At 39.8% G+C, this 21363-nt stretch overlaps 2 protein-coding genes across 2 annotated transcripts; both read left to right on the top strand.

Moving 5' to 3' along the window:
• Positions 1–629: 629 nt before the first annotated feature.
• On the top strand, positions 630–10399 carry LOC146634804 (H-2 class II histocompatibility antigen, A-U alpha chain-like). Its single transcript, XM_085349958.1, has 4 exons — positions 630–705; positions 6753–6998; positions 8048–8332; positions 10208–10399. Exons 1-4 carry the CDS (start codon positions 630–632, stop codon positions 10321–10323), a joined length of 723 nt encoding a protein of 240 aa, XP_085206084.1. The 3' UTR covers positions 10324–10399.
• Positions 10400–11485: 1086 nt separating this feature from the next.
• LOC146634803 (H-2 class II histocompatibility antigen, E-S beta chain-like) lies at positions 11486–19022 on the top strand. Its single transcript, XM_085343096.1, has 8 exons — positions 11486–11551; positions 15707–15979; positions 16259–16472; positions 17064–17131; positions 17214–17321; positions 17640–17786; positions 18152–18257; positions 18454–19022. The coding sequence occupies exons 1-8, from the start codon at positions 11497–11499 to the stop codon at positions 18473–18475; spliced, it is 993 nt and encodes a 330-aa protein (XP_085199222.1). The 5' UTR covers positions 11486–11496; the 3' UTR covers positions 18476–19022.
• The last annotated feature ends 2341 nt before the right edge of the window (positions 19023–21363 follow it).

Below are 21363 nucleotides of genomic sequence, written 5' to 3'. Positions count from 1 at the left end.
AAGTTCAGATCAATGCCCCCGTTCCCGGTCATGTTATCTAAACCGACCGAGTGGGCCACATTGGCCTGTTTGGCCGGTCAGTTCTGGCCCACGTGCCATATGTTTGACACCTCTAACAGCTAACACCTCTAACAGTTTAACAGCGCAAGATTTTTATGGTGCTCCATGTTTCCCTGTTTCAGAAAGAGAAGCTGCCTGCACGTGATTGAGTTTACATTCATCTGTTTTATCCAGATTAAGACAGAGCAACAGACCCACTCATCCACTCATAAACATTTCACAGCATTGTGAGTCTGCAGCTGCACCACCTCACATTTTAAATTTTAGATTCAAGGACATGAAAAAGTTAAGATGTAATACATGTTCCACTAAGGCCAGAGTTTACTACAGTTTAGACAGACTGATAAGTACTTTTACTTTGAGTACAGTTTTGAGTTACTTTTACTATTGATGCTTTACATGAAAATTTAAATATATATGCTTGAATATTTCCATTTTATGTCTAAAAAAAAGAGAAATCTACTTTAAAAAAATCTTTTTAAGAAGCTTTATTCTCACTGCTGGTTTCCTTTCCTCAGTTTGTGTTTCCTTGTCTACTTCTGCCCACTGACGCAGTGCCAGACTCCAAAATGAAGGAGGTCGAGCTCCTAAAATGCACCAGGAGGACCAAAGAGAGGAGGTACAGAAGAAAGGCAGCCACTGCAGGTAAATAACTACTAATTACTTTAGAAGTATGATTGAATAAAACTACTTTATGAGAATAACATTTAAACTAAAAACGTTTTAAATCACAAGGATGAAGCTTCAAATAGCTGAACTCCTGGGATCAATAACTCATTGAAAAATTGATCACAACACCTAATCACATCAGAAAAGGTTAAAAAAACCCAAACAAGCAGATTTTAATTGAAACCATCAGAAAAACATAAAATGTGTCATCAGCAGGGGTCAAAGTTCATGTGCAGTGATGCAGAGGAAGGATAAATAATAATTTGTAAATATCAATAATCTCTTTTGTGAGATACTTTAGTTTAAGGCTGTGATCAGCTGAAATGCTGCTGCTCTGTGTGGGTTAAACTGAGGTCGGTAAGATCAAAGCAGGTGCTACCTGACCTCCCATACGGGGCTTATTATAACTGTCAGTATAAAGCTAGTGTAAAGGTGTCATCTGTGAATGCTGAGTGAAAATGAGACTCACCATCATCACTGTAAAATTTAAATGCTGTCCTTCATGTGACCATGAACAGCACAGCTGCTCAGCACTGTGTGCACACCTCTTTCAATTCAGCACAATAACCTGAATCCAAGAATGAACTGATTAGAGTTTAAAGGTCAAAGGTCACCGTGGCCTATCATTTCTTAAGGACACATCATCACACGAAGAGCAGCTCTGTGGTTGCAGAGCAGACACACTAATGAAGCTGTTATTGGACACGTGTAGAAAAAAGGAGGATGGGAGCAGAGACACAGCTGCTACAGATTACTCATTACTTTTAAAAAAGTAATCATTAGACTCGTCCTGTTAGCCCACAGCCGGTCACATGAAGAAATGTTAGGCTGTACTGACACAAACCCGGGTCAGCAGGTGACTAAAGAGAGGAAGGAAATAAAATTCAAAGACTCACCCTCAATGTTCCCTCTAATGTTTCATGTGTCTGAACACACAAACTCCCAGAGCGTCCCTTGGACCACTGTGAGCAACATTAGACGTGTGCACTGTGGTCACGCCAGCATCAAATCCATCCATGTTACATGTTTATTAAAGTAATCCAATTACAGCATTTACATTTATGTTAGACTATCTTTAATTAACTGCTTTAGCCCACTTACAATGTTCATGAGCTGTGTAGTATGTTAGCACTATTGGAAGTAAAAATAACCTGGACTCCAATTTTGAAAACACAACTTTATTTATTTATTCATTTATTTTTTGCTCTGACTTGTATTATGAGTCTGTGGTCTGGGAGAGAGTCTGTAACTCTCTGTCTGCAAGTACAGTAAATAAAGACCAATTCTGGGCAATTAATTATATAGTTACGTCTTAAAAAAACAGTTACTAAGTTTTGCAAACAACAAAGTTTTTTGCAGCTGTTTACATAAAAATGCAGCCAACAATCAGCTGTTCTGCATCAAATCTGATGCCACACAAATTATTTGTGCCACTCCAAAAATAATTTCTGTCCACTATGAGATGAAGGAGAACATCAGCCTGATACTTGCAGGCCTGACAACAGGAGATGTATCACTGCTGTAACACCTGTAACATTCAGCAGTCGCCTCATTGTTCTGACACACAACAAAACTATTGACTACACTACACACTAACTACACAAGATTTGCGCTAAACGTCTCAAATCTCTCACATCTCAAAACACCGCCGTCACTCCTAAAACTTCCCCCTTCCTAAACAACTAAATGCCATGTTGCCATATCATTGTTTGATTCCAGATGGTACATTTTTCCACCAATAGGAAAGGCTGTGGGAATTGGGAGGGAGGCTGTTTTTGCTCACAGGCGGAGAGTGCTTTCCAGCGTTTTCCTTATAAAACAGTGTTTTACCGTTTCTTCCGCAGTAAAAATAAACAACAATAGGAAAAAAACAAACACTGCAGATATTTTTATCATAACTCTGCTTTTACGTGGCCTATCGGCACAGCCTGTCAACCACGTTGATTAGCTGCGTATATACGAATGTGAATTGGCTGGACTATGGGATAAAGTGGCATCGTTCTAATCCCATATGGGAGCAGTCAGTCACTGACTAACACTGCAAAACAGAATTGTTAAAATTTTAATTTCAATTCAGGTTAGAATTTTTTTTGTGCACAACACAGATTTCCTGTAAGCAGAAACCGTGCCAGCAGTGCGCAAATGCGCATGCACGCAGCTTAGAGGGAACATTGCTCACCCTCAACCTTTTCCTGTTTCTTCCTCCTTTATGAATCAACTGCACCTAAACTTCCAAAAAGGACGTCACAGTGTTTTAATTAAAGAAATAACTTTTAAAAATGCACGAATCAAGAGTGACACCATCTAAGAGAGTTGAGCCAAAAGAGCTGAATCTGAGAAACGAGCTGGACCTCCTTCACTAGCTGCTGGAGAACACCTGAGATCAGCTTTCACTCAGGTCAAACAATGTATTGTTTGATTGTTTGATTCGGCATGAGCCCCCGCATCCTCAGGACCTTCTATCACTGTGCCATTGAGAGCATCCTCACTGGATGCATCACCACCTGGTATGGCAACAGCACCGCCTACAACTGCAAAGCTCTCCAGCGAGTAGTGCGGTGCTCTGAACGGATAATTGGAGGTGAGCTTCCCTCCCTCCAAGACATCTACAGGAAGCGCTGCCTGAGGAAAGCGGGGAGGATCATCAAGGACTCCAGTCACCCCAGCCATAAACTGTTCAGACTGCTTCCATCAGGAAGGAGGTTCTGCAGCATCCGGTCCCGTACCAGCAGACTGAGAGACAGCTTCTTCCACCAGGCCATCAGACTGCTGAACACTTCATAGACACCTCAGCTTCACTACTGGAACTTCAACATTATGCACTCCATACTGTATATAAATGCCACTTGTTTTGCACATATTCAACTCTGTATATTTTTATATATTTTATTTATTATTTTTTTACTATTTAATTTGTAAAAATGTGTACACACACACACACACACACACACACACACACACACACACACACACACACACACACACACACACACACGTAGGAAAATATTTAGTATACACATCCAGAAATGCATACACTATTATATATTGTACATATATTTATTAGTTTCAGGTTGGCCATTCTTGTATTTTGCTCGTTTGTGTTGTTGTGTTTGCACATCTCTGTTGCTTGTGGGGCTCGCACACAAGAATTTCACTCGCATGTGCTGTGCCAGTGTGCCTGCACATGTGATGTGACAATAAAAGTGATTTGATTTGATTTGATTTGATGTAGTGCTCAACAAATCTACCAGTTAAAAAATAAATATGGTTCTAAAAAACCTAACCATGTAAATAAAATACATTTTACATAAAAAACATTTACATAATCAGCTGATGTTAGATAAACGTGTGGTTTCAATAAATATTCTGCAGAAATTAAAACAACAACATAAAGATCAAGAACACGAAGTTGTCTGCAGTTATAAAACACTAGGGTGAACTAAAACTCCGTAACTGTGTGATTCTGATGGCTTTCGGTGTGAAACTGAAACTGCTTCAGACACATGTGCTCTAACTCCACCCTCACAAACACCCGCCCACAGTCACAGGCCGACCCTCCGCCTACATGTTCCTGTTTCTTTCAAATTCCAACACGAGTAATAAAAGGAAACTTTTCACACATGATCTGTTTTACACGACCTGCATAAAACAACAGCGTTAAAACACTGGAGTGAAGTGACATGAACATTTTGTAGTCCGCCTTCTGCAGATTGTAGTTTCTCTTAAGAGATCCAATGTGAGGGTGTCTGAGTGTAGGTTCATTCGGACCCTCAGTGCACTGCTCTTCTCTTGTTTTAAATCCTTATTAATCCTCCTTCATACCTTTCCTTTCCTTCACCTTGTATCGTTTTCCACCAAGATCAAGGAAAAGTGGTTAGCATAGGTCATTTTTTGGATTCTTCAGATGTAAAGCAGGCTTATTTTGGAAACCTCTTTATCTCTCCTCATAGTTAAAGTTGGTTAGTGTTCATCATGTTCCTAATAATGTCTTAACATCTGTAACAGGCATGAATAATCCTTAGAGATAGGAGTGTCCTCAGAGGAAGCTCGTGGTGGGAATTATTGTTCAAACAGAGCTCCAACAAAGATGTTGCCGAAAGGACCAGTTCGTCCATAGAGTAGGCTCATACTGGGACAGCAGGGACATTGGTTAGACAGTCTGAATAAATGACCTGTTACTAATGTCGATTCCCACAGGCTCAGAGAGGAAGTCTTATTCTGAAAGTCTTGACAGTGTTCAGTAGTTTGTAGTTTGGAGACAGAACAGGACTAGAGCTGGTTCAGTTTCTCACAGTCTGATGATTAGGGATGGGTACCGGTGTCCGGTGCCATGATGGCACCGGTTCTGACATAAACGGTAGTAACCAGACCGAAAAGCAGCGCACATTTGGGTGCTTTTTTTTCTTGAGCTGTGATACACTTCTAGCCAATCATTTTGCGTTTCCGAGGATAGTAGGCGGGGCCAGGTACGTAAGTTCTGTTAGAGCAGAGCTACAGATTAAAAATGCCCAAGGCGAAGCGGTCAAAAGTCTGGCTGTACTTCACAGCAAAATATGAAAACTCAGCAGCAACAAGTGCTTTAAGCTGATACTGTGATACTGTCAAAGGAGGTAACACCTCAAATCCGATGAAACACCTGGCGACGCATAGCGGTTTTTTTTTTAAAAGCCGAGAAATGCGCCGTATTTGATGGCAGCAGCAGCCGTTCTTCTCTGCGTGAGTAGTTTAATGTTGTCCGTGTGTAATTTACGTTGAGTAGGCTAACCACGTTATTACATTAATGCATGTAAGGTGAACTAGCAAACATCATCATAGCTACATGCAGCTGTCTTCTTGTTTGATGGCAGATGCTCCCTTCACCCTGGCCAAAAAGGCTAAAATGACCAAAGAAAAAGAGGGAAACAGTTAAACATGAGAGGTTTAGGACAAAGTTTGTGTTTTTTCCATTGTTTAAGCACTGCTTCCAGCCAAGAGTGATGCCATATATGCCCCACAGCTGTAGAAAAGGCTAACATTGTTATCTTTTTACATAAAACCAGCTGAACATGAGAGGTTTTTGGACCAATTTTGTGTTCTCCATTCTTTAAGCACCGGTTTGAGCACCGTTTGAGCACCGGCACCGTTTCAAAAGTACCGATTTAGCACCGGTATCGGATAAAACCTAAACGATACCCATCCCTACTGATGATGTTTCAGCATCAAACCTCTCCTGGCTTTAGATGTCACCAGATCACCTCTGCAGTTCTCCATCTGTCCACCAGGTGTCCTCAGTGTATCAGCAATCCCAGATCACCGTAGTCACCTTACTCCGTGTTTTTTTTTTTTCCATAAGACCTTTGTTTTCCACACCTGTGATCTTCATCAGGCTCTGATCAAAATGAGTTTTATATGAAAATGATTATTAATACCAGTTGTGTTTGTGTTTCTGTGAGTGTGTGTCTGCTGCTTGTGTGTGGCTGGTCACGATGACATCATATGGGCCCTGCTTTGTGATTGGCTGCTGCGCGTGTTTGAGCTGGCAGACATTCAGAGAGTCACAGAGCTGCTGCTGCTTCTGATGAAGATGAAGGTGTGTGCGTGTACATATACACTCCAAAATCTTCATACAGATGTGTCATCAGTCTGATTCAAGTGTGCGTTTGTTTCACGCACACAAGTGAAGTGAAACTTGTTTCACTGTGCAGACTACAGATGGAGATCTGAAACATTCTAGAATAATTCAATAAAAAATGTGTGACAGGAATTTATAAATTTGGTAAAATTAATAATATGTTCACTAATTTGAGCTTTGCAGATTAATAACTCAAGGTACAATCTTAAAGTCAAACAGCATCCCTTTTAGCAACATTTCCATGAAAATAGCATTCTGAGCATTGTGCTGGGAGTGTGATTGCTGCAAAGGGACTGTCTAAGTGCAACATACACAAACCATTATAGTCAAATTACAGTTTTAATTCATTTAATTTCACTTAAATGACACAAAGGCTCTGATGGCACTCAATCAGCCCTCTTATTCTCCTCAGATGCTCATGGGAGCAACTCCATCAGCGGCTGTTCAGATACTGATGGAGAGAACGTTCTGATCCTGGATGATGAGGCGGTCTGGTACGCCGACTTCAACAAACAGACAGGAGTCAATGCTCTGCCTGCCTTTGCAGATCCAATAAGCTTTCCAGGTTTCTATGAAGAAGCTGTGGCTGATCAACAGATCTGCAGACAAAACCTGATGGTGACTCGTAAGGCTATGAAGGACTTTCCCAAAGAACTCGGTAAACACAAATCCTTAACCACACAGTCCGTATGTAAAGGGCAGAAAAACATTCAGAGAGCGGAGGTAAATAAAACGTGTTGTTGTGTTAAAGAGGGTTTTTCAGAGGCTGACAGGTTAGATCATTGGAGATCCTTTCAGTTATGTACATTCAACATCCATTGATTTCTTTGAATTTTTAGATAAAATCGGATTGTGTTTCGGGGTTGAAATGTCCCTTAATTCCCCCAGATTCTACGGGCTGATTCCAATACCTCAGCCAATATTACCAAATCACTTTATCAGTCAATGTTTTAAACTAACAGTTGTGATTGGCTTCTTCATGTTCAACTCAACTATGTTATCATCGTACTGACACTCAGATAAACAGATATTTTGTTTTCTCAGCTGTTGACAACATACAGAGCTCTTTAAATGGAGAGAAAGCACCAATATTCGCCATATTTACAGATTTCAAAAAAATTACACAAAGATGATCTGAGCAGAAACATTTTCATCACGTCTTTGGTGAGCTAACAAACACTGTGACCTTTATTGTCACAGAGTTCCAGGTTTGTATTCATATCCATGAAGACCTGATGACACAAACACAGAGAACATCTGAACTCTTAGAGGTGAAACACACATACTGAACTACAGCTCCATGTTACGAGCTGCTGAATCAACGACACAACAATAGAGACTAAAAACCTCAGACACACAGGAGTGAAACGGGAAACGCGGAGACCAAACTTCCTCTTTATCACATGACTTTGGGGGATCTTCAAACATTCAGTTCTCTGTTTATTCAAGTGAAAACACATCTCACTTCAGCAGACGCTCAGGTCCTCCCAGTGTTTCTGTGCTTTCTCTTCTGTTTTTAGTTTTCAGCTCATAGCAGCAATCACACACTGCTCAAAGTGTTTCACCCTGTGAGTTAAATTCATTTTAGAGAAAAAAACAACAACAACAGAGTCGGTGCAGGTCCTGTACATACTGACTCTTTGCTGCAATGCTGTTGCATATTCAGTGCAGTGGTGTTGTGAGTAACCTGTACATGTTTGTGCACAGATCCTCCTTCGAGCATGATCATCTACACAGTACTAAATTTGGAGCTCGGAGTCCAAAACACTCTGATCTGTCACGTGACTGGTTTCTATCCTGCTCCTGTCAACATCACCTGGACCAAAAATGAGCAGAAGGTGACAGAAGGAGCGAACACCAGCGTTCCCTTCCCCAACAAAGATGGTTCCTTCAAACAGACGTCCAGACTGGACTTCATCCCAAAGCAGGGAGACGTCTACAGCTGCACCGTGGAACATGTGGCCCTGATGCAACCAATGACCAAATTCTATGGTGAGAAAATTCAACTCAAAATTCAATTCACATTGTACAATTTCACAACAACAGTAATCTCAAGTTGCTTTATATTCTAAGGTAAAGAGTCAGCAATATCAGAGAGAGAAGTTTTATCAAAAAGCAAAGTTTTAAGCCTAATCTTAATCTACTAGTACTACTATTTGATAGAATCTAATTTTAAATAGGGGAGACCGGGGATAGTTGTAACATTTTTCACATTTCTGTCTGTAAATTGGAGCTCTTTTAAGGTAGTGGATTCAAAATGTAATGCAAAGTATTTACATGTCTCGGCTATTAAATAGTGCAGCTATTTTCTCTGCAGCACAATTACCCATTGCATGGTATGGCCTCAAACACAAAGAGTGAAATGTTACAATTAACCCCATAGTCTGGGTTAGTTGTAACATATCCTGGGGTGAAATGTAACACAATGAAATAAGGGTACTGACAAAATATTAACATGTAATCTTTGTTTATTCAACACATGAATGCACTTAGAGACATTTATGTAGCTGTGTGTGTGTGACAGAATGCAGAAATCCAGCTTTTGAACATATTCCAACCCCCCGAAAAAGACAAATTATGGAATTTTCTGCAACTGAATATTTCATTAATTTTGGTTGGTCTTCCTTGAGTTTGGCCTCATTGGCTCAGTGGGCATTATAACCTACAACTCTTGCACCAATTTTGAACATAACAATGAAGCTGAAAAAATGTAGTTGTTCACCAGCATCGCAATTCCATTACTTTTTATCATGGCTTACTTTGGTGTGGTTTGCAAAGTGCTTCAGAAAGATGAGGAAATCTGTTTCTTGCATCCATCCTGATTTATTTCCACTACCAGTATTTCCTACTGGTCCATCTCTGACACAGTGGTCTGCATAATGTATGTGTGGGAACACAAACAGTGAAGTAATTGTGTTGCCAATGGCATTAACCGCATATACAAAAGCGACCAATGAACCTCTCTCTGCTGATGTCGTTGCCCCAACTTGTTTAATATAAGTTAAAGTAATAGTGTGGTAAGTTGTAACATCTGCATTATTGTTACAACTGACCCAGACTGTTGCTGTTACAACTGACCCAGACTCCTATAGCCATGAACTAGCTAACATTACAGCCAACGGCTAAAACACTAGCTCTAAAGACCTACACAGAATATATCCCCATAGACATACAAATAACATAATTTAAATTTGATGAGTTTAACTGCAAAGCAGATAATGCTATTAAACATTGAAATAAAGTAGAAAAACTTACTTTTTGGCATACAAATTACTTTTTTTCATGTTAAATTGTCTGTGTTTGACAAAATGTGCTGATTTTTCACATGTGATAGCAGAATTGAGTTGGGCATGCACAGGATGAGTCACATCATTTGAAACTTAGCCCTGATTGGAGAAATTGGAAGTGTTACAACTGACCCACGTTACAACTATCCCCGGTCTCCCCTACTCTAGGAACAACAAGTAGGCCTGCAGAGCGAGAGCGAAGTGCTCTAATAGGGTGATATGGTACTACAAGGTCATTAAGATAAGATGGGGCCTGATTATTTAAGACCTTGTATGTGAGGAGCAGGATTTTGAATTCTGGATTTAACTGAAGCCAATGAAATCTGCTCTCTTTCTAGTCCCTGTCAGGACTCTTGCTGCAGCATTTTGGATTAGCTGAAGGCTTTTCAGGGAGTTTTTACAGCATTAATATTTAAGTAAAACTGAGTGTCATCTGTATAGTAATGAAAATGATGCAGTGTTTTCTAATAATATTGCCTGAAATAAAAAGTATAGTTCCCAGCACTGAACCCTGTGGGACTCCTCTATGACTGTTTCCAGATGTGACGGTTCACATTACTCTCTGTGTTTCTGTCTGCAGCTGTGGAGAACTCTGATCTCATTCTTGGACCTGCCATGTTTTGTGGAGTGGGTCTGACTGTCGGTGTCCTCGGTGTGGCAGCAGGAATCTTCTTACTCATCAGAGGAACCGAGTGACACTGAATGGTTGGGGCTGATGTCTTAATAAATCTGAGGAGTTTGTAATCTGATTACACGGAACCTGCTGTTTTACCTCCGGTGCCAGCAGAAAGCATCCTCAGATAAACTGCTGTTCTTTATTGAATTTTTTTTGCATCCCAATATTTTATATGCTTTATTACATGTCAAACATCCGGAAGAAACCCTGTCCTTAAAAACAGCAGCAGCAGGTCAGCATGATTGCAGACCTTCCAGTCCTCACTTGGACTGATTATTAACAGAGTTTTTGATGACAGAGAACAGTGATGTGAACCAGAAGGTTTTTTGTTTCATTAAAGATTTATTGACAAAGATTTGAGTTCATTTATTTTCATCTCAGTTCCTTTCATTTTGTTATCATGTTTTTATTTATTGTTGTAATTATTGATGATAAAATATAATTGTGCAAGCTTTGCCACAAGATGTTCTCATCTTCTACAACAACCAGTCAGTGTTGTGTCACTGGGTGCAGAAGAAGAAGGCACAAGGCTGCTGAGCCAGTTTGGTCTGTCTTCAAACCACACTTTATTTAGTCACTTAAATGCCATATCACAGTTAATTATTGGTTTATAAACCCATCAATGTTATGTGAAAACCCAAAAACAGCTTCTGAGTGTTACATTTAAATACAAAATTAAACATTCAAGCTGAATGAAGATACATTTGAGCTCTGCTGCAGCTGGTGGATGTTTGAGTGCAAAGTACATTTCACAGGTAAGTTACTGGTTGGGGATTCTGGGGGAAGGTGATCAGTTGACCTTCTTTTTTTTTCAGACCAGTTTTTTAAGATATTCCTTAAAGGTGTGATATGTAGAGAGCTCCTTTATTGTCATTGGTGGAGTATTCCAGTGTTATTGGGGCCGTGTTTTTTACGAATAAATTCTTTACAAATCCTACCATGTGAATTCATGGATTTTTTTTTCACATTCTGTCTCTCACAGTTGAAGTGTACCTCTGGTGCAAATTACTGACCTCTGTCATCATTTTAGGTGGGGGAACTTGCACAATCGGTGGCTGACTAAATACTTTTTTGCCCCACTGTAGATTTCTTCCTGGTAACAGCTGATGCTGTGGTCATGTGATCCTGCACTCTGGTTTTTACAGCAGCTTTAAGTCAGACTGTGTCAGAGTTTGCCAGCACAACCCAGGAACATGGCTTCAAAGTTTTTATGCTTCACCCTCCTCTTCATCAACATCTGCACAGCAGGTAAGATCAATACACTAATCAAACACTCACTGCTTCAGCTATCATTAAGCTTTACAGCGTTACAGCTGGATTAATGAATTCATCCATCAGTCTACTTGTTAAACTGCTGAATAAAACAAATAATTTCAGAAAGATCATTTTGCTGCTTTATTTTACTTTGCTCATATTTAATCAATTATAAAAGTAACCTTCCGGGTCCATCAGCTGTGCCACAGGGATTTGTGTGTCCTCCTGGTCTCACACCAGGAACTATTTATATGTAAAGTAAATGTACATAAATGTTATGTATTTAACATTTAACCCTTATTAATTCAGATAAAAATCTAATTGAGATTCAAATCTCATTTGGAAGAGAGACCAGGCATCATGGCAGTAAAAGTAAAAACAACAATATACAACACATTACAATAATTTAAAACAAATACTATATTGCATACAAAAGATTGAAAAACTGCATTAAGAGCAACAATTAAAAACAGTCACACTGACTAAAAGAGTTTATTCTCTTGCTCCTTTAAAACTGACTTTAACTCCTACAGGGTAACCATTTCTCACAATTTCAGCTCCTTCTGCAGCATATTTAAAAGCCCTTTTACATCATTCTTTTCTGATTTTCAGAACAATCAATTGTATCATATTGTAAGAACAAAGGCTGTATTGGTTATAGTTTTTACCCATATGAACACACAGATAAGAGGGAATCAGCCCAAGGAGAGATTTATAGATAGACCGACCAAAAACCAAAAGAAAGTCTCCAGATATACAGGGATGGACATTTAGTAGCAGCATACAGAAAACAGTGATGTAGTCAATTTCCACAGCCAGTAATAAAACAGAAAACACCATGGTAGACAGTCCCCAACCTCTTCAAGTACTAAGCAGGGACATTCATGAAAAGCAGATCACCAAAATAAAGGTATAAAATAAAGAAAAAAGGTAAAAAAAAAAAACAGTTACAAAAAGGTTTTCCTCACCAGCCTTTAAATGTGAGTTTTAAATGACAAATTCTGATCTATAATAGTATTTATAAGATGTGACCATTGAATGGTTTTAATCTTAGGAAACATAGCTAACATTCTTTGCCATTTGAGATTAACACGAGCTTGTATTTATGGGCCTGAACATCATCAAATGCAGCTTGAGTTTGTATTACTGAAGTATCTAAACAATAGATCATTGTGTCATCTGCATAAAGATCGAATGCAGCGTTTGATAAATTTTCACAAAGATGTTTTGTAGAGGAAAAAAAAGCAATGGTCTTAACTTGAAATTCTGAGTACATGTAGTTTATACAAAGAGATGGGAAGTAAAAATAAAGGCAAGACACTAGAAACAAACAACTCATGAAACAAAGTGAGAAGTGGTTAACGTCTCTTCTTCTTAACTGAACTCATAAAAACAGTGAGACTCCACAGTTCCCCCTTTTTTTTTAACTGTACATCTGGCTAATTCCAACACGAATGAAGCTAAATGTCAATTTATATGCAGAAGACGCTCTGATCTGTTTCCTTATTCTGCTTATTCCTATTCAGACTCTCCCTACAAACACACTATCCAGTCACACAGAGACTTTTCTGCAACATTGTATTATGACATTAGCCTCCTGACTACCAGCAATGCAAATTTGTCCTCTGTAGTGCACCTTTCTAAACCTGAATATCTCCCATGCACTGCATACTACAGAATTGCCTCCTTTTGGTATCTACAGAGGACATTTAGGGCTTTCCAATGATACCAAATGTGAAGGGGTGGAGCTTTGGGAACTTTAGTTTTTTCATTAAGGAACATGGCGGCCATCGCTGCAAGCACATTTTATGGGAAGAAGAAAAGTAAGTGCCTAAAACTTCTTATTGAGCAATTTTTAGCTATAAATGTTGTTAGCATATTTTAAATAAGTCTCTTAATAACACATTAAAACATAGTATGCTTAATTCTAACTTCATTTTAGTATAGTATTGAAGTGTTTAAAAAATGTCCTCCATAGTGGACATTTGTAGTCATTTCCTCCATTTTGTTCTGTTTTTTTAAATGACCAGAAAAGGAGTCATTTTTAGAAGCAGAAAGAAATTTATTGCAGTTTGATGAGGGAAACCCAGATCTTGAGTTGTCTGATGAAGAAGATCATAGGGAATAAGCCCTTGAAGAAGAAAGAAGGAGGAGCATCAGGGATGGTACTCAGACCTGAACTTGCTGTCATTAAGTGGTTGGACAGTTGTCATGGCATCCTCTGCCTATGGCAATCAACCTCAGGACAGACGCACAAGATGGTCTAAGAAAAACAAAAGGTTTGTCCATGTACCAAGTCCACTGGCAATTGCTGAGTACACTATCAATATAGGTGACGTGGACCTTGTTGCCGAATGTTGAGTTTCTACAGGATGGTCCCTCACACTCAGAAATTGACAGTATGTGCAGTTTTCTACTTTTTGATCTGGCAATCACCAACTCGTGGCTTCAGTATAGCAGTGACTTGCAGTTTTGGGGGAAGAAACCACTACAGTTCCTTGAGTTCAAACTTCTCCTTGGTGAAGAGTTGAAGAAAATGTTTGCCATCAAAGTTCATTTTTACACGTTTGGCCTTCCAATGTCCTCTGCAGTGGACATGTGATATCTAAAAAATGTGAACTTTTTTTTCCCAAAAAATTATTTCAGTCTTCTAATTACCTTACAAACATTGGGGGATTTAACATTTTTTTGGATTGGACAACATTTTTTTTCCTGGTAGTCAGGAGGATATAACATCACGTGTTATTCACTAACAAAATACATTGTTTTGAAATGTTGCCACAACATACAGGTATGTCTTAAAGACATAAACATGTTGATCTGTTCTCTTTTATTCAGACAAACTGAGGTTTTCATATTTGAACCTCAGAAAAACTTCAGAAATATGGCATCCAACGAAAAACTGTACAGGATTTTCTCCAGTAACACTGTGAGGACTCTTGACATTTTTAACCAGGATATATCCTTCAATGTGCATATTAACATTTATTTAACTAGCTGATTTCTCAATTGGCTGGTTGTGTTAAATTCAGAGCCCAATTTAAAATCCTTCCCCTTACGTACAAGGTCTTGAATGATCAGGCCCAATTTTAAGATTAGACTTCAAAATTTTCTTTTTGCTTAAGCATATAGTTGGAGCATGATCAGGTGACCCTGAATCCTCCCTCAGTTATGCTACAATAGGTGTAGCTGTTGGGGGATTCCCATGTGTTTATACATCACTGGTGCATTAAATTATGTCTTCCATCTTTGTGTTTTGTCTTGTGTCTCTGTGCTCTCCTTTTTTGTTCTTCAATAACACAACCTGTCATGGCAGCGCTTCTTCCTGATCCTGGTTCTGTTGGTTGTAATTGTCTTTAAAAAAGTTTTTCTTTTCAAATGTTGCCAACTTTACTCATCTTAAGATTGTTGGGGTTACCTCTGTAATATTATAAGGCAGGGAACTCGAGGGCCAGTGTCCTACAGGTTTTAGATGTGTCCTCGATCTAACATAGCTAATTTAAATGGCTGAATTACTTCCTCAACATAGCTGTGTCCCAAAACGTAGGCTGCATCCTTCGGTGGCCGCATTTGATATAAATGTTAAACAGAAAACTGATTAAAAAGAAGTGTGAGAAAGTCGAGAATTTACACCAGTGTCCTGTAATATTTTAGATAGAAAGGCGCACACGGCTGAGTTTATTAAACTCCACCGACAAAGCGGTGATGCAAATCTAAAGGCTAGACCGTCCAATTTCACAACCTCGCATTTCCAGCCTTTTCGATCTTCGAAGGACCCGGCCCACGTAGACCACGAAGGCCAGGTCCTCCAAAGGATGCGGCCTACGTTTTGGGACACAACCCATATCTTGAAGTTCTCCAGAGGCCTGGTAATGAACTAATCATTTGATTCAGGTGTGTTGACACAGGATAATATCTAAAACCTGCAGGACACCGGCCCTCGAGGCCTGGAGTTCAAGACCCTTGCTATAAGGTCTGCCCTATTTTTGTGAATTGTTGTTATATATATGAAATGTAACTGATACTCTGTTGGTAAGCTTAATGATCTAAATAAGGTGAAGCTATCATGATCATATCATTCCAACAACATGTTCTTAAAGGTTTCCCGAACTACTATAGGAGAGTGATTCTCTGATCTTTGTGTTTCAGATGGATATGAGTGTTACTCTTCAACTCGCTGCCTGTTTAACTCCACTGAGCTGCAGGACATCGAGTTCATCACCTCGTACTATTACAACAAGATAGAGTTTGTCAGGTTCAGCAGTGATGTGGGAAAGTATGTTGGATACACTGAGTTTGGTATGAAGAATGCAGAGATGTGGAACAATAATCCTGGACAGCTTGCTGCAATGAGAGCTCAGAAGGAGACGTATTGCCAACCCAACATTGGGATCTGGTACGCAAAAGTTCTTTCTAAGTCAGGTGAGTCAGTGTTTCTGTGACATCATGAGATCATCATATAAACTTCATCACACTGATGTCCTGACTGAACTCTCTGCACTTAGTTTACAGCTAACACTGCTGAAGGTTTAATCTGACACATTCAGTTAAAGCTACATGTTCTCTGTAGTTCTGTTAGTTTGACAGGAACAGGCTGACCATTTCAGGCTTGTTATATTTATAAAGTCACTTCAGCTTTATTGTGTTGCAGTTTTAACTTTGAATGAAGTAAAAACACTCCTCCTCTTCCTGATGTTCCAGTGAAACCATCAGTCAGACTTCACTCCACGATGGCTCCTGGTTGTCACCATCCTGCCATGTTGGTTTGCAGCGTCTATGACTTCTACCCCAAACAGATCAAAGTGAGCTGGTTGAGAAATGGACAGGAAACAACCTCTGACATCACTTCCACTGAAGAGTTTGCAAATGGTGATTGGCTCTACCAGGTCCACTCCCACTTGGAGTACATACCCAGGTGAGTCCAGGTCAAACCTGGGACCAGGACTCTTTGTTTGCCTGGACAGTCTGACCACCTATGCCCTCTCCAGGATAATTCCACTGTCAGCACCAAACTCCTTCAATGGTGATGTTTGAAGAGTCTGATCCTTCAGCACAGGCTGTTAACTCTGATCTTTGTCCAGGTTTTCTTCTGTGGCTCCAGCTCACGGACTTTAGTTTGAATAACCATAACATCGTCCACAGACGCAGATATTCACAGCTCAGCCTGTGAAAGCTGTTCCCTCTTCTTCTTCCTCATTCCTGCTAAAACTGAACCCATCCGAGGTTCCAGTTTCTGCAGAGCCGAGTGTTTCAGCAGGAACTGTCTGAAAATTGAGATCGAAAACAGGAAGTCCCCAAGATTGTGTTTAATATTGTTGAAAGTTTAAAACAGGACGATTGCTGATTCAGTTATGTGAACATTTCCATAATTTCTCTTTTCCACACCTTTGTGAGTCATGTCCATGATATAAAATGTGTTACAGGTGATCAGGTAACCATCAGCTGATCACACAAATCAGATAAATCAGATAAATATCAGTGATGTTGGTTTGTGTTTGTGTTGAAGGTCTGGCGAGAAGATCTCCTGTATGGTGGAGCACGCCAGCCTGGATGAACCACTGATTATTAACTGGGGTAAATACCTGTCTGTATCGACACACCTGTACACTGCCTGTGTGTCCGTTCACCTGTGTGACTCTCACCTGTGTGTCTTCAGTCCCGCCCATGCCTGAAACAGAGAGACTGATCATAGTTGGAGCCATAGGACTGATCCTGGGCCTGATCTTGTTTGTGGCTGGAGTCATCTACAGGAGGAAGAGTGGAGGTCAGACCAGCACTCACTGAAACACCAGTTTAAACCAGACTAAAACCAGTTTATCCCAGGCGAAAACCAGGTTAGATCAGACTAAAATTAATTAACACCAGACTATAGTTGCAACAAAGAAAAGAGAAGCTGTGACTTCCAGAAGCTAATGGAGCTCCTGAAGGGCTTCAGTTAGTCCAAAGTAAGGATAACTTGGACTGATTGGATCAGTTGGATTGTTGGGTTTAAGTTTTAGGCAAAAAAACATTAGAACTGTGACGTGTCAGTTCAGCCTGAGCCATCACCTTTGACCTTTGACCCTCGTTCTCTGTGTTGCAGATACATCTTTGGCTCACAGGTTCGGTGAGAAACAGGCAGAGGACTGGAACAAAGATCCTGCAGCTCTGAGCTTGTGGAGACCTCAGAAGGAGATGTTCTTCAAACCCGACTCTGAGCTCTGCTTCACAAATGTTCTGCCTAAGTCAGGTGACTCACTGTTTGCTGCTGATGGTTTCATCTTTATGTAAAACTAGTGTCGTCTGCAGTTCTGCTCCTTTCACAGTAAAACCGGGTGTCTCACACACAGTCCACTGGAAAAAAATATTCATAATTCAACTTCATCAGTGAGACATTAAAACTGTGTGAGGGTACCAGGTGTTTCTAGATCTGAGTGAGATTTGGTCTCATGGAGAACAACGTGTTCGGGTGTACATGTGGAGGTTTTATAAAAGCACTTTTAGTGAAGACGTCTCAGCTTCTTCTTCATGTGTTCAGCTGCCAACAGCTGGCAGTTTATTATGTGTCAAAGTTTCCCTTCTGTGTTCAGACTGTTTTTATTTTTTATGTTCCAGTGATGCCATTGGCCAGGCTTCACTCCATGATGCCCCCTGGTGGTCGTCATCCTGCCTTGGCGCTCTGCAGAGTCTACGACTTCTTCCCCAATCAGTCCAAAACCAGGTGTTGCTCCAGGCTGCTTTGATTTATCCTCATGATTCATTTGAATAGATCATAAAAGATTTCTAGTCTTTGTGCCGGCACATCTGCTGCTACACACCAGCAGACTGTGGGGACCAGTTTGGAGCTGTTGGTTAAAGCAATACAGGTCCTGTTCTCATGATGAGCCGTCTCCTTGTTTTCTCTCTCTGTGCCCCAGGACTGATGCTGGTTCCCAGTAGTGGATCCTGATTGTAGACCTGGAGCTGGTTCTGCTTCTGTCTGATAGCTGGAAGCAAAAGCAGCAGCAGCTGGCAGCTCTGTGTTTGATCCAGGCTGTTTGAGTCAGGCTGAAACTGGACTGTGGTGGATCTACTGGAGCCTCAGTGGTGGAGTCATCATGTAGTGTGCAGAGTGTTCTCAGAGTCTTTACAGCTGTCTGACAGGAGGAACTGCTCAGGTGAGCTTCCTCCAGGATGGACCTGGTCTGTGCTGGCCGGAGGACAGCGAGGTGTGTGCTGGGAAACTGAGTGTCTGATTGCTTTGTTTGGATGTAAGGCTGGAGGGGGCGGAGCTCTGTGGGTGTTTGTGTGTGTGACTTTCCAGTGTACGTACACACACACACACACACACACACACACACACACACACACACACACACACACACACACACACACACACACACACACAGAAACAGACACAGATGGATGCAAAGATGAAACCACACTCTGAGCTGTCAGCTGTTTGTTGTATTTTCACTTCCTGATCCTTTCCTCAATAAAGCAGATTCCACAGTCATGTGATCACTGTCTTCTTTCAAACACTGTAAAAGACGTAGGAAAGTAGTTTTCACTCTTCGTTGTGTGTCTGTGTTTAGTTAAGCTGCTCAAAAAGAAGCACAATGTGTATCCTCTTGACGGTGTTGCTCCTGGATCATCAAACTGATGCCAGTCCAAGTGACCAATCACATTGTGGTGATATTACAGTTTTGCAGTGTGTAAACACCATCACACAACACATCAAACTCTAATCCCAAAACCGCACTACAGCTCTGTAACCATAATAACGATCACATCCTAACCCCCAACCCTGACTATAAATCCCCCTTTTCCTGAGTGGACATCAGCAAGTTTTTTTCTTAATTGTGAAATATGACTAGTTTTTTAGTCATGATTAGTTACTTGCAATGCTGAACATAGACCAGCTTTAAGTAATTATGATGATCTAAAAAAAAAACAGTGTGGTACTTATGCTACATAGTCTTTGTGAAAGGTTAAAAATGTAGTTTTAAGACATAAATATGGATTAAAATAATAGTTAAAAAGTCATGAGATTTAAAAACGGTGCATAAGTTCTGGGGATTACAGTTCAGTCCATGTTTTAACGCAAGTTAAAAAAATGGACACCACAGTAATATTTTTTGTTCAGATTCAGTTTTTATCTAATTACACTTGAAGTTTTATCAAACTGGATTCCCTAAAGATGCCACAATGCTCTCAGGAAGAAGCCTTATAGGAAAGCCTGCAGAATAAATCCTGTAGTTGACGCTTTAAACAAAGTATGATCCGTGCCTCTTTATTTTATTACCCAGGTGGAGTAATTGTCCTCAAAATGACTCCTATGTAAAACAGTAACAATGATAAGATTGTTGTAAACATGTTAAAGTAAAGCATAACTTTGGAAACTGATTAAAAGTAATCAAAGTTGGTAGCTACCCTTGTTGGTAGCAGGTAAAGTGAGCTTCAAGTACAGTAGCTTTGCTAATGATGCACAAATGGTATTTGTAACAGTGAGGTTAATCAGGCTCATATATCTTTTCAATTTATGTTTTTTATGTGTGTTTTCAGGTGAGACGCATCTACCATTACCAATGTACACATTGTTTAATAATGGCTTTATATGAACAGTTATTTACAAGTTACTTGATATGAGTTCGAGTTTATTGTATTCAGTGATAAAAGTAATATGCTTAAAGTAACCTGAGCAAATACTGGTTTACCATAATCAGTGTGAGCAAATGTTCAGATTAGAGTGATTACTTTAGTTTTCATGTAATCTAATAAGAAATACTTTTGTCTTATTAACAAACAATAATAAATATTCAAAACAGAACGAACTGTTCATTTGTTTCTATTTTTAATATTGCAGTTTTTAAAATTTAACTCCATACAACATTTGTCAAAAACAAACAAACAACTAAAACATTTTCTTGTTTATGTGCCATGTTAAAGTTTAACTTTTTAAAGAAAACATTTTCTTAATTGCAAAAATATATAAATAATCTCAAGTCAAAGGCCAAATTCAAGTAAAAATAGATATAGACACAATCACCCCAACCGGTTGCAGCAGATGGCCCCGCCCCTCCCTGAGCCTGGTTCTGCCGGAGGTTTCTTCCTGTTAAAAGGGAGTTTTTCCTTCCCACTGTCACCAAAGTGCTTTATAGCGGGTCATATGGTTATTTGGTTTTTCGCTGCATGTATTACTGTAAGGTCTACGTTACAATATAAAGCACCTTGCGGCAACTGTTGTGGTGATTTGGCGCAATATAAAGAAAATTGAATTCAAACCAGTGTAGCCGCTTAATTTTAAAAAGCTGGCTTAAGACTTGAAATCCTATATTGTAAATTTGGCCTGTGAGGTCATATAGATTCATGTGAGCATGAGTGGAGTGTGTCACTGTGGTGGCGATGTTTGTAGGTGTACCTCTGCTGTCATAGCCCTCCCCTGCACCCCCCACATCAAGAAAATGTTAAATAAACAAGGAAATAATTTTTAGAAATTAGAATAAAACTTCCTGTTCCTGCTTGCTGGACAGTCCACAGTGAGGTGCTTTATGTCTTTTTTCCATAAACAAGTCCATTCATAAGCCATATCTACACTGTGTCTTTGTGTGACGGGGGAAAATCTGTATCTTAAAATTCAAATACTGAGTACAAAGAGAGAGTGTGTTAGTACAGATGGTTATTTACTGCACAGCTGTCTGCATGAACACCAGAGAAGAACCAGATGTAAGTTTCAAACCTGCAGGCTCATTTCATGTCTGTGTACAGAGGTGCTGTGTGGACCACATTTGAACTGTTGCTTTTTTCTTCTTGGACAATTTTAAACAGATGATCATTTATTAAGAACA

This window comes from Diplotaxodon limnothrissa, linkage group LG3 (assembly GCF_057381915.1).
Source record: "Diplotaxodon limnothrissa isolate DT_005_m linkage group LG3, D_limnothrissa_male_GT1.1, whole genome shotgun sequence".
NCBI lineage: Eukaryota > Metazoa > Chordata > Actinopteri > Cichliformes > Cichlidae > Diplotaxodon > Diplotaxodon limnothrissa.
Note: the sequence above shows the minus strand (reverse complement) of the source record. Positions and strands in the feature narration are given on the sequence as shown.